This window comes from Kwoniella dejecticola, chromosome 5 (assembly GCF_000512565.2).
Source record: "Kwoniella dejecticola CBS 10117 chromosome 5, complete sequence".
Taxonomy (NCBI): Eukaryota; Fungi; Basidiomycota; class Tremellomycetes; order Tremellales; family Cryptococcaceae; genus Kwoniella; species Kwoniella dejecticola.
Window position 1 is genome coordinate 103,159 of NC_089305.1, and position 12,400 is coordinate 115,558.

At 49.2% G+C, this 12,400-nt stretch overlaps 5 protein-coding genes across 5 annotated transcripts; 3 read left to right on the forward strand and 2 right to left on the reverse strand.

Moving 5' to 3' along the window:
- Positions 1 to 120: 120 nt before the first annotated feature.
- I303_104148 (uncharacterized protein) lies at positions 121 to 3,053 on the reverse strand (the record flags this gene model as incomplete). The annotated part of the gene is made up of 5 exons (XM_018408168.1): positions 121 to 291; positions 356 to 2,334; positions 2,412 to 2,688; positions 2,755 to 2,844; positions 2,904 to 3,053. The coding sequence occupies 5 exons, from the start codon at positions 3,051 to 3,053 to the stop codon at positions 121 to 123; spliced, it is 2,667 nt and encodes an 888-aa protein (XP_018263379.1).
- A 1,039-nt stretch (positions 3,054 to 4,092) lies between these two features.
- Positions 4,093 to 5,051, forward strand: I303_104149 (uncharacterized protein; the record flags this gene model as incomplete). Its single annotated transcript, XM_065968915.1, has 8 exons — positions 4,093 to 4,131; positions 4,197 to 4,233; positions 4,293 to 4,384; positions 4,439 to 4,574; positions 4,623 to 4,810; positions 4,870 to 4,917; positions 4,973 to 4,980; positions 5,042 to 5,051. The coding sequence occupies 8 exons, from the start codon at positions 4,093 to 4,095 to the stop codon at positions 5,049 to 5,051; spliced, it is 558 nt and encodes a 185-aa protein (XP_065824987.1).
- Positions 5,052 to 5,100: 49 nt separating this feature from the next.
- On the forward strand, positions 5,101 to 6,420 carry I303_104150 (uncharacterized protein; the record flags this gene model as incomplete). Its single annotated transcript, XM_065968916.1, has 5 exons — positions 5,101 to 5,233; positions 5,310 to 5,763; positions 5,823 to 5,916; positions 5,975 to 6,136; positions 6,193 to 6,420. 5 exons carry the CDS (start codon positions 5,101 to 5,103, stop codon positions 6,418 to 6,420), a joined length of 1,071 nt encoding a protein of 356 aa, XP_065824988.1.
- Positions 6,421 to 6,820: 400 nt separating this feature from the next.
- I303_104151 (uncharacterized protein) lies at positions 6,821 to 8,400 on the forward strand (the record flags this gene model as incomplete). The annotated part of the gene is made up of 5 exons (XM_018408166.2): positions 6,821 to 6,948; positions 7,060 to 7,273; positions 7,393 to 7,482; positions 7,623 to 8,040; positions 8,165 to 8,400. 5 exons carry the CDS (start codon positions 6,821 to 6,823, stop codon positions 8,398 to 8,400), a joined length of 1,086 nt encoding a protein of 361 aa, XP_018263377.2.
- Positions 8,401 to 8,811: 411 nt separating this feature from the next.
- I303_104152 (uncharacterized protein) lies at positions 8,812 to 12,158 on the reverse strand (the record flags this gene model as incomplete). Its single annotated transcript, XM_065968917.1, has 9 exons — positions 8,812 to 9,534; positions 9,609 to 9,910; positions 9,987 to 10,155; positions 10,210 to 10,418; positions 10,493 to 10,896; positions 10,969 to 11,341; positions 11,407 to 11,514; positions 11,747 to 11,969; positions 12,057 to 12,158. 9 exons carry the CDS (start codon positions 12,156 to 12,158, stop codon positions 8,812 to 8,814), a joined length of 2,613 nt encoding a protein of 870 aa, XP_065824989.1.
- Positions 12,159 to 12,400: the final 242 nt, after the last annotated feature.

Consider the following 12,400-nt stretch of genomic DNA (forward strand, 5'->3'; position numbering starts at 1 on the left):
GATGCAATACGAGTCTGCAATGGCTCATTGTGAACGATCAGACTTTGACGGTATTACTGACAACGGAGTTACAGACTCAGAGTGTGTGAGACCATTCAAGTGTCCCTTCCCAATGATAGTCTATGGTAACGTAATTCTCCATACCAGAGCTTGGTTATCCAGGGTTGTCCCATATTGATCGACATACTTCTCTCCGGCTTCGAATCCATTGGTGGTGATGAAGTCGTTGTCGGAGAACGAGAAAAGGAAGTAATCGTTGGGATATTCGGGGTCTTGAATAGATGCAATAGCCTACAAAATGATAGTAAATAAATGGCATCACAATCAGACCAAGACGACACGAAACAAAACTCACAGCAGACTCCCATTTCCCGTTGATCAGGCTTACGTCAAAGTCTCCATCATTATGTAGACCGAATCGACTTAGTTGAGTGTCATCAATTATATCGATGAATTCGACCGGTACGATAGCGGTGATACTACTGCCCAGTTTACCTTTGGGTGATACAGCCTTGACACCATCGGTGTATTCCGTGTTGGCGATATCGGTCGCACCGTCAAGGTTGAAGAGCATAAAGTCTTTGTGCTTGGATTCCGCATCATCGTCGCCGTTACCTTTGCCATCTCTCGAAAGAAGCATAAAAGTGTCGTCGGAGATGTAAGCCACATCGGATTGCGCGAGGGTCTTGCCTTTTCCATTGGTGACAGGTAACTCAACCACGTAAGAGTGTTTCAACGTGGGTTGAGCAGAGATATCGTAAATGAACATTCTCGCGTATCGACCTTCTCCGTTTTTGTCGAGATCTTGCGTCAACCCGGACTGCATCAAGGCGTAAAGGGTTTTACCGTCCGGACTGACCGTGAGACCTTCGAAACCTTGATTTTGTACTCGACCGGTATCAGGTCTGACCGAGTTTTCAGCATCGAAGTAGAGGGAGCCATTCTTGTAAGGCAAGACGGCTTTGGGTGGGACAATCGTGTCTAGCAAGATACCTTCGGAAGAGTATTTCCAGATGTAAGGACCGTACTCGTCGGAGACCCATGAGCTACCGTCGGCAAGGATAACGAGACCCTCTGCATCGGTGGAGATACGGTTGTACGATGAGCTAGCGATTGGTTGCGGAACAGTGCCGTTTCTTACAGCTTCAGCATTGAGACCGGTAGTGGGTGTTCCATCCGCCTCGACATATTTGAGGGTGCTTTCATACTTGAGAGCAAAGCTCGATTTGGCAGCTTGGTATTCAAGAGAGGTGTTGCCATAGTAAGGGTTAAGCGTGAAAGAGATGATTTGTCGTCGCGCAACGTAGTCAGTTGTGGTATCGGTGTTATGGCCTCTGTCAGGTTGTGTAATCATGACACCGGTGTATGAACCATTGGCCATTCGTTCGAGGGATTGGAGGTGAATAGCAGATCCTAAAGAACCGATAGTCTCGCCGAAAGAATCGACTGCATCCCCATCAATGGCACCGAAACCGACTAAACCTTTGTTGATGTACGTCTTGCCGGCGAAGTTGACTATCGTTTGATATGCTGGGTTGGGACCAGTGGAGGTAGCGCTCGCTGAGGAGGTGGAGGAGGATGAAGGCGGCATCGACACGCTTGCGCTAGCACTCGCGTTGACTGAAGAGGACGAGGTCGGGACGGTGGAGCTGATGGAACCAGAGGCGGAAATGGTCGCTGAAGCCGGGGATGTGGTGGCAGAGCTAGACACGCTGACAGCGCTTGACGCTCCATCACGCGATGAAGAGGATGCAGTGATTGAAGAAGAGAATGCGATCGGGGCCTTTGAAGCGGAAAAGGGTGCGCTGACCAAGGATGACATTGATGCAGATGACGAAGACGGGACGACAATTGGGACAGTAACGCCGGAAGAAGGCGCCGTGCTTGAGCTCGAGGAGACCGAAGAGCTGTCGACCGGAGCAGGCGGACTGGAATACGGGGAGATAGTGGCGGAGGTAGCAGCGGCTGACTGTAATTGGGATGTTGAGTGTGCGATGACAGCTGATGTCGCGACGCCGTTCGAAGGCAAAGCGGAGACAGACGCGGCTGCGCTGGAAGCGCCAGAAACGGGAGAGGCTTGGGAGGCAGCGTTACCTGGAGTTGAAGATGACTGCGAAGGCTGAGGAGAGACAGTGCTGACCGAGGGTGTGGTGGTGGATTCATTGCTGTTGCCATTGTCGTTGCCTCCGTTCCCGTGACTGTCACCATTGCCATTTCCATCACCATTTCCGTTTCCATTGCCGTTGCCATTGCCAGGAGCAGGTCGAGATGTAGGCTGACCAGCAATCGAGGTGAATGTGGAGGTAGGTGCTTGGCCAACACGGACGCAGAACTCTGGAGGCGAAAATAGGAAGAGCAAATCAGTTTGGAAGCAGGATTCATCATACGGATTCAAGTAGATCTGTACTCACCAGTGACCGCACCAGCAAAGCCGAGCTGCTTAGCGAAATCATCCACGATGAAGCCACCTCTCGTACTAGCGGTGTAGTTGGTAGCGAAGTTGGCTGGTTCCGCGAAGACGAAAGTACAGACTTGAAGAGGAAGCTGGGACGCATCGACTTGTGGGAAGCTGAAGGGAGCGTAGACGTATTCTGGGATACGTAGAATGTAGCCAGCATTTTGACCGAGGGAGTAGATGGGTTGAGAACCCCAAGCAGCGATCAAGGTTGAGGTGGTGGAACCGGAGGGCTAAGCTTCAGGTCAATAAGAGTGGTTTAAGGCTTGCTTGAATGAAGGGAACTAAATTCCACTTACGGTCTCGATGATTACAGTTGTGAAATTTTGGGATGTGACGAGGGCGAGTCCCTCGGAGTCTTGGAGAAAAATTGTAGTGGAAGCGAGAGACTGTCATTCGAACTCAGCTACGACAACCCCAGCATGCGATTCAGGGAATGATAACTCACATGACCAGAAGTCAAGCCTGAACCGGCAGCAATCTGTCTACCATCGATGAGATGTCTGCCGATCAACTTTCTGTCAGCTTGTCGTTGGATAGGGGAGGCGTGTACTAAGGCCAGTAAGGGAATGAGGGATAGTAAGTCGGTGGACCGCATGGTGAAGAAAGTTTCGAGGGGATTTTGCTTTGAATGGATATGGACATACCTGTTCACCAGCTTCTCAATCCCGAGCTATATATACTGAGTGGTTGCTTTGTTGTTGACCTCCTGCTTATATTCCGGACTTGCTACTTGTTTACTGCTCTGCATGTCTTCTGACATTATCCCGTCATCGTCTGACCAACAGACGACCCATCTCCGAACTCCTTGTTGATATCGGGACCTCGATTAGACTGAACGCCATCGATGCTTCCCTGAGATGACCAAGACTGTTATGCATCAGAGAGAATGGAGGTGACACATGTGGTGCGGTAGTCAACATTACGAAGTGTGATTCGCAGCTGGAGTCGAGCGAGATGATCACGTTCGTCAATTCAAGGGTTCTGAATATTGTTCTTCGAGATGAGGGTGAACACGTGCGTCCAAGTTATGTTGGGTTTCGCTGGAATTCGAAGGCTGTTTGTTTGTTCCCCTTCACTTCGCAGCGAGGAACAAGCTGCCGACAAGTCGAGACCGGCAGAGTAGGAAGTGTCCATCTCATTGCGCTTGTCATGCTGACGCTGAAGCGGTCGAAAGAACGACGAGGAAAGAGTAAATAAAGCGAAGACGCAGGTGAAGTTGACACGTGAGCAAATACTCGCTGAATCATTTTCGTACATTGCATGATAGAAGCGGAATTTGTAGCCCCCTCTTGCTCTTGCCTTATTGTATGAGCTCTCGCCGTGCATTCAACTAGGGAGCGAACTAGCTCATCAGCAGTCCCAAAGGGAAGCGCTGACTCAGATCTAAAAAAGGCGCTGACGGACAACAACACCTGATTGCGGCGGCATAGGTACGCGGCATAGGTATCAGCACCGCGCTCTTGGATGCTATCGATGTTGTCATTCAAGACGATCGATATAACATAAGCGCCGTTCCCCCCTATCTGAGCTGACATATGCATATTAAACGTTCATGCGATGCTATACTGATGATGAATCAACATGAATATTAATTTCGGTCCACGTATAGTGCTGATCGTCCCGAGTAAGCAAACATGTCGGAAGCTTGGTGGAAAGAAGCTGTGGTGTATCAGGTATGCCAGACCGTGCATGTAGTAGTAGTACACTGGTGCCTGACACTGATAACCGCTGTGGAAAGATCTACCCCCAGTCTTTCAAGGATACGAATAACTTGAGTACTAGACGAACAAGCTTCCTATGATACTGAGACTGACACTTGCTCAGGATGGGATAGGAGATCTTCAAGGCGTAATCAGCAAGATACCCTACCTCAAAAGCTTGGGAGTCGACGTTGTATGGATCTGCCCGATCTTCAAGTCTCCCCAAGTGAGTCATTGTAACACCATTCGTCTATTCCATGTCTAATGAATGATAAATAAGCACGACAACGGATATGATATTGCCGATTACTATGAGATAGATCCTCGGTATGGGACCGTACAAGATGTGGAAGAGTTGATTGCCGGTCTGAAGAAAGAAGGTATCAAATTGTTACTCGACCTGGTGGTCTATCATAGTGAGCGAACGGGATCTTCGGTCACAACCAGAACTGACATAAGCCCAGCGAGTGACGAGAACGAGTGGTTCATCGAATCTCGGAAAAGCAAAGCATCGCCCAAGAGAGATTGGTACATCTGGAAACCTGCCAAGAACGATCAGGAAGGGAATCGGCTGCCCCCGACGAATTGGAGAAGCTTGATGTTTGGGGGATCTACCTGGGAATGGGATGAAAGCACTAAAGAGTATTACCTGGTGAGTAGTGAGTGTGAACCTTCGACCGTTGGGATTGTGCTGAGATTTTTATCCTACAGCATTCGTTCTGCAAAGAACAGCCCGATCTGAGTTGGGAGAACCCAGAAGTGTGACAAGCCGTAAAAGAGGTTTTGAGGTATTGGCTTGAAAAGGGAGTAGCAGGATTCCGAGTGAGTCCCATTGATAATCACCACAAAACAGATTGCTACAGAAGGCTCAGATCGTCCGTAGATGGACGTGATCAACATGATCTCAAAGGTAGGTTACCGAGACTTGCTGTTTGGTACTGAATGTTCCAGGATCCTTCGTACTCCGATGCACCCATCTTGGAGCCGGGAGAGGTAACGCAGCCTGCGCTATCACGGATCGCCAACGGCCCGAAGGTGCACGATTGCATCCACGAGCTGCAGCAAGTCATGAAACGTAAGTCTGGGCCATAATAACACAGATGTTTGGAAAGTTTCAGTGAATCAATGACTGAATGCTGAGTTGTGGATAGCGTTCGATGCTATGACTGTCGGTGAAGTACCTTCAGTGTACAAGCCCGAAGACATGCTGCCTTACGTCCACCCGGATCGCCAGGAGATCAACATGGCTTTCGAATATGCTTTATGCACTCTCGACTACACGGCTGGTGCTCGTCACATCGCTAGAAAATGGGATCTTTCCGATGTTCGTCGAGTGGTCGGCTCGTGGCAGAAAGGAATGTACGAATTGGGCGGATGGAATGCTATCTATCTGGAGAATCACGATCAGCCAAGAAGTGTTTCTCGCTGGACAGACGATTCCGAAAGATACAGATATGACGGGCCGAAAATGCTTGCTCTCTTCGAGACGACGTTATCGGGAACGATATTTGTTTATCAAGGACAGGAGATTGGGATGGTGAACATCCCCAAAGACTGGACGATGGAGGATTATCTAGATACAGCGACCATCGATACAGTCAATATGTGAGTCTTCGTTTGCCGGGTTCAACGAGCAAGCTAAGCGCTAAATACCGATACTGCAGGATCCTATCCAGCTCAAGAAGTCCGCTGTTGAAGAGAGAAATGCTGGACAACGCTCTAGCGCGGGCCAGAGACAATTCCCGTACTCCGATGCAGGTGAATCAAGCTAGGTTTCGATGATCAATCGAGCGTCACAGCTGACTTGGTGTTTCAGTGGAATGATCAGACCAACGGAGGGTTTTCTGGTGCAAAACCCTGGATGAGAGCTATTCCTGATCACCCAAAGTGCAATGTTGAATATCAGCTCGCAGATCCGGACAGCGTATTGTCATTCTGGACGGAAGCCATCTCGGTCAGGAAGCAAAATAAAGCTTTGGTGAGAAAGTTTTGCAATCGAATTGCGAATCGACAGCTAATCTTCATGAGTGATAGATTTACGGCGATTACGATGATTTGTTACCGGATCATCCGGACATTCTGGCGTACAAACGATCTTACCAGGAATCAGCGTTTGTGGTCGTACTCAACTGGTCCAAAAACGTCGTTCAGATCCCTGACGGATTGATACGGTCCTCCGTGAGCCTGATTTTGAGGACCGAGAGGGAGCCGGACGCGAAGTCCCTACAGCCATATGAAGGTCGTCTATATCGTCTTGTTTGATCCATGCGTGGCGGTGAGATCCAGCCGTAGAGTAATCTTCCAGAATGTCATCTGGCGATGCAGAGTTAAATCAGTCTATCGCTCGGTCTCCTGTTAGATAGCCTGACAGAACAGACCTTATTCTTGCCAAGTAGAGGCTTCCTATGGCGATTGAGTGACAGCTTAGTGCAACGTGTGGAATCATATTTTGTCCGCAACTTGATGGCATTCGTCTAGCAATTGTAGGGTGAGATTCCACGGCGGAGAAACGCCGAAGTCCGAACTCCGCGATCTTCACTATTTGGCTCGATGACGGCGAACGTGCATTAGAGCCTTTCGCATAGTCCCAACTGTTGTACAATCCAGGTAGTTTCTCTCCTCTACACCGTATACAAGCAACACCGCGCAGGGTGGAATCGATATGAGGCGTAACAATCTATTCAGCTTCGTTGCAGGCCTGTCGATCGTCGCTACGAGAACAGTACTCGGTGCGCCGACATCCGATCAACTGGTCTTGGATTCCAAAACCCCTAGACCACTTGTCATATGGTGAGTCCGTGTCCTGAGGACTATACTTCAGATCAGATCAAATAGCATTGAAAGATATTTGAGATTATATCGACTCAGCTGACGGGTGCGCATGTCTGGGGTCACGCGTAGGCATGGTCTGGGTGATACAGCTCTTTCCGAAGGGATATCATCCTTCATCGAAAACATCAAGACTGTCCATCCGGGTATATTCGTACATTCCGTCCAGATCCCTCAAGGGGGTAGTCTAGATGATGAGCGACGAGCGGGGTTTTGGGGCAATGCGGAAGATCAGGGATGGGCTGGATGTGAGCAGATTGAGAATATACCTGAGCTCCAAGGAGGGGTGAGTGTTTCAGCAGTCCAGTCAATCGGAGACTGAGATACAATGGCATGCAATGGGTCTACAGAATGGGCTGATCTGACCTGACCTGACTTGTGCTTCCAACAATTCACTTGATGTAGTTCGACGCTATGGGATTCTCGCAAGGTGGATTATTCCTAAGATTCTACGCTCAGTATTGCAACAACCCGCCAATAAAGAATCTGATCACCGTGAGTCGCAGATAGCTGTGTGCACATCATCACCAGCTTCCGTATTTCCCCCTTTCTCCTGTGTCCCTCTTCATACCACCCATCTGCCGTCGCGTTCTCCTGATGCTGATGTGGTTCGGCCTGAACTATGATTCGACCAGTTCGGCACCCCCCATTTCGGTATATCCGCCTTGATCCCCTGTCCGACACCTCCAACCTTGACGTGTCTCCTGGCTGCTCGAGCGGCTCGTTCGGGGATATACACTTCTTACGCTCAATCGCATATCGTCCAAGCTGCCTATTTCCGAGATACCGAGCGACTGGACGAGTTTTACGCTGTCAACACTTTCGTACGAGATCTCAATGGAGAAAAGGGATTGGGCGGCGATAGCAATGATAAATCACAATCACATACACAAACAATCTCGCTGGATACCTTTGACGATGACGATAATGAAGCTATCCTCCGGGTCCGGGAAGAGGTCAGACGGAGACGTGAGGATAAGAAAGGCAGAAATGGGAGTGGGCAGGGAGTTGGGGGATTACAGAATTTCGTAGCTGTTATGTTTGATAGTGATCGTACGTATCCACACTTAGCTCAAACTCGACTCATACATATCGAGATCCAGCTTGTCCCTGTCCCTGTCACTGTCCTTGCCCATGCTGATCAACTCCTGGATGTGCTGATTGATCTGATGTGTAGGTACAGTATCCCCCGCCCAATCATCTCAATTCTCGACCTATTCACCCCTGAATAAGAGCGAGATCATCCCGATGCAAGATCAGCCGATGTATCGCCAAGATTGGATCGGGCTACGAGCATTGGATGAGAAAGGCGGATTGGTGTTGGAGCATTGTCCAGGGGAACATATGGATCTGGGCGGGGCAGGTGGGTGTGGGGATCGGATAGTAAAGGATTGGGTAGGGTGGCCGGGATGATCGTTGTCCGGATGCGACCGAATGAAGTGAGACACCGGAAGTCATTTGGAATGAGGTGTCAAGAGATAGTGTACTCGTTCTGTCGAGGTGTGAGGGTCCCCGTAAGTCGTTGGCTGTAAGCTTTAGGATATAATCCAAACATCCAACCTGTTGTATCACATGGGCATCACACTATCAATGTAATAATACTCGAAGTCTACCTGCTTCGCAATAATTACATGTATCGCATCGCATACGACTATAACCTGTGTAATGTAATGTGTAGTCTAGAAGAGGCGGATCGAATCTACATGTACAAAAACCTACAAATACGAACCTCATCCTTGATCAAATCCAACTTCGCAACCGAAACCCAAGAGCAATCCAAGATCAGCTTCAATAAGCCCAACGCGACCCAGTGCTCTCGCCACGTTACACCTTGTACACCGTACCCTCGGCAAACATGATCTCATTCCTATCATTCATCCTCTGTACCGCCGTCCTCGCTTCCCTATTGCCAAACAAGTCGGAAGTCTCCAACCCGTCATTGATCTTAGGAACAAGGTCCCCGAAATCTATCATCCCGTCCGCGTCTAGTTCATTCTCGAATATACTCGATAGTCGATTTCGGAATAAATCCAATCTTGCAGCTGAGATTTCAGCATCGGTCTCCTCTTGACCCTGAGCGGATCCTCGCGCGTCTTCCCCTTCGGCCTCGGCTTCAGCTAAAGCCAAAGAAGCATCCATATCTATATCGTCTTCATCCCTGTCGCCTGGAGTCTGCGGTATAGGCGCAGAACCAGGAGCTGCTCGAGGCGTTGATCCTCTCAGCGCCGGACCGCCTTCCATCCTCCTATTCTTCTCCCTAGCTCTCTCACGTTGACTCTCAGTGACTCCTGCACCTGCACCAGCAGTCACTTGTTCCTCGTCTTCTTCGTCGTCTTCCTCTTCGTCCGAGTCGACGGGGACACCCGCATTGAGCTTTCGTCGTTTCCTCCTTTCGGGCTTCAAGACTTCTTTGAACAACGCGAATCGCAAGATCTCCTCGGCGGCCATAGCATCCCGTTCATCTACACTAGCCGATAACCTAGCTTTGGCATGGGCAGTGGACAGACGGATGAGGGTCTCGAGCGTACGAGCAGTCAAGGGGGATGTCTATACCACCGGGTTAGCGATCCTCATTGAAGGGACAGCGGACAGATCAAGTCCCTATTTGAGACGATACTCACTCGCTTTTGGTTTCCAGCCAAATCATCGTTTCTCAGTGCGCTATAGACGCTCACGATCCAATCTGCCGCACCCTTGGTTAAAGTCGGATGACACCTTGATTTACTGTATTGGATGTATTTCTTGACAAACGCGATGCTGAGTACCTCTTTCTTCTTGTTGGCGCCTCTACCCGAGGAAGTCGTCACTCCACCATGTAGAAGCGGGTTAAACTTCTCGAAGACAGGAGTCTCGGTAATTCGAGATTCAGCCTCGTCACCTCCTACATCCAAGTTCTGCGATATATTCTCGATTGCAGGAGCGCCTGTAAACGAAAACAAGCACATGAATATCCACTCTACTACTCAAATACCCCATGTACGAAGCGCAGAATGACTCACCTTCCTCGACACCAGGTTGTAGGTATCGATGCATCCTTAATACATGCTCCGATATCATCCTATCTCGCTGTTCATCCGTGTCGTCCGTTACGACAAACAGCAAATCGAAACGGGACAGCAAGGAGTCCGGTAAAGCGATGTTTCTATGAGGATCCTTGTGCACATCGTACTATATCATTTTGTGAGCTGAAATCTCTGCACGGGCGATGGAAGGTAAACTCACTTGACCGTAGATGGGATTCGCAGCAGCTACCACACTACATCTGGCATTCAGGGAGGTATGTATACCAGCTTTGGCGATGGTGACAGTTTGCTGTTCCATAACTTCGTGTATCGCAACTCTATCCACTTCCGACATCTTGTCGAATTCATCGATACAGACGACACCACGATCGGCTAAAACCATCGCACCCGCTTCTAAACGTCTTTCACCTGTATGCAACCCAAAGACCATCAGCTTCTTGGGAATTGCGGGCTTCCTCCTTCAAACGCGATGAGTGACTTGCCCGTATCCTTATCAGTCGTTACGGCAGCCGTCAAACCAACGCCCGAGGACCCTCTACCAGTAGTCGCAATAGCCAGCGGCGCTGTGTTCAGAACGAATCGAAGCATCTGCGATTTGGCGGTCGACGGATCACCGACCATCAAGATATTGATGTCTCCTCTTATGTGGGCACCATTCTTCAGGTTTTTCTCTTCTCCCCCCAAAAGCAGCAGCAAAATGGCAGATTTGATATAGTCGGAACCGTAGATCGACGGGGCAAGCGATTGAGAAAGCAGTTCAAAGATGTTTTTACGCTTTGAAAGCTTGTTTATGTTTCGGATATCTGTGTCAGTCAATGGTGTCTGAGCGATACCACCGCCTTGCTTGGAAGACAGGAGAATGATGTTGTTGGCGATTATCGACGTTCTGAAGAGATCATCCGGGCAAGATTCAGTGTGTGTTTCAAGCTCATGCCGTATCGCAGGAAATGATGCTTACTGGAACCCTCTTGCGCCCGCACCACCACCAGATGACTTGTATACACCGACCAATTGAATTCGATCTCCAGGTTTACAGCAGTCCACCAGGTCATCTGCCAATACAACTTCTACACCCCGCGGCAGTTGACCTGCAGGGGCTCGCTCCGGCATTTCCTGTATACTAATAGTCTGATGATCTCGGAAAGTTGACAAGCCGTACTCCATGAGCAGCGGATGACCTTCACCATCATCTTGCGGTATCACGGTTGTTGATCCGGTCAATGTCGAGGAGGGAGCAATTATGGTCGCGTCGTGATACGATCGAGAGTGGAATTTACCGGTTGGTTGACAGAAATGGATCGACTTTAACATTTTCGGTCGGACCAGGGAACCTAGACCACGAGAGATGAGCTCATTCTCCCGAGACACGAAATCGAGCAGAAAGACACCAGCTCACATCTTGTTACGATACCTTCGAGACTGACCATTTTTCCGATTTGATGACTTCGCAATGTACGGGGATTGCAATGCTGTTGACCGAAGGACCCTCGCAATCCAACATAATCTGGAAGTGTATGCGATCAGCCAGTGTTCCAGTAAGAGGTGACGAGCGAGGTGAAAGAAAGACTGCGAAGGGGAGCCAGACATGGTTTGGCATGCAGGGAGATGAATGGGACAAGAAGATATGGCAAGCTGAGGTAGGGGTAGGTGAAACCTTGACAGAGGAAAAGAGATCACTTTCGAGAGATAGTGATAGCAAATGCAAAAGTCGAGTAAAAGCGAGGACGATCACTCACACTCATTACCAGCTATCTTATGTTTCACCGGATCATGCAAACTCTGTACCAGCTGTGTGAGAGCCGCATCGAGCGCAGGAAGGTAAGATGTCGGTTGTAAGAGTAAACCATCGGCATAACTCCTTTCGTAATCCCTCAAATCGTCTAGGTTGACTATCAATCGGACTTGCTCCAAATCTAACATTCGTTTGATCGATTCTCGATAGTTGTAATTTGCTTGTGTCTATCAGGTATCCAACAAATATCAGCTTCCCCATCTTACGCTTAACCGTGTACACCATATGAATACAGTAAATCCCAGCTGACTCACGTCGTCATCTAGGAATTCGACAAATTGACGGGACCTGTCTCGCATCAAATCGTCTGCGAGAACAGGCATCAGGTCCTGTGTGCTTGGTAGGTTGTCTGCCATCGTGAGTGCTGTCTCTCCTTGCCTTGAAGTCTTGTTGAGGAATGCTGTCAATAAGAAGACTGAGGATGAGAAGAAGGATGAAAACGCGTAGTACGGTGAGAGTAGCATTAATTCAGGGAAAATGAGATTTCTAACGCGACGCGCCATTCCCAACATGACGTGGATTACTTTGTCCTATGCCATATTGATAAGAATAGTACCGTTATACGGAGATGAGAGTGGAGGTTGATTGGTTTCTGGAC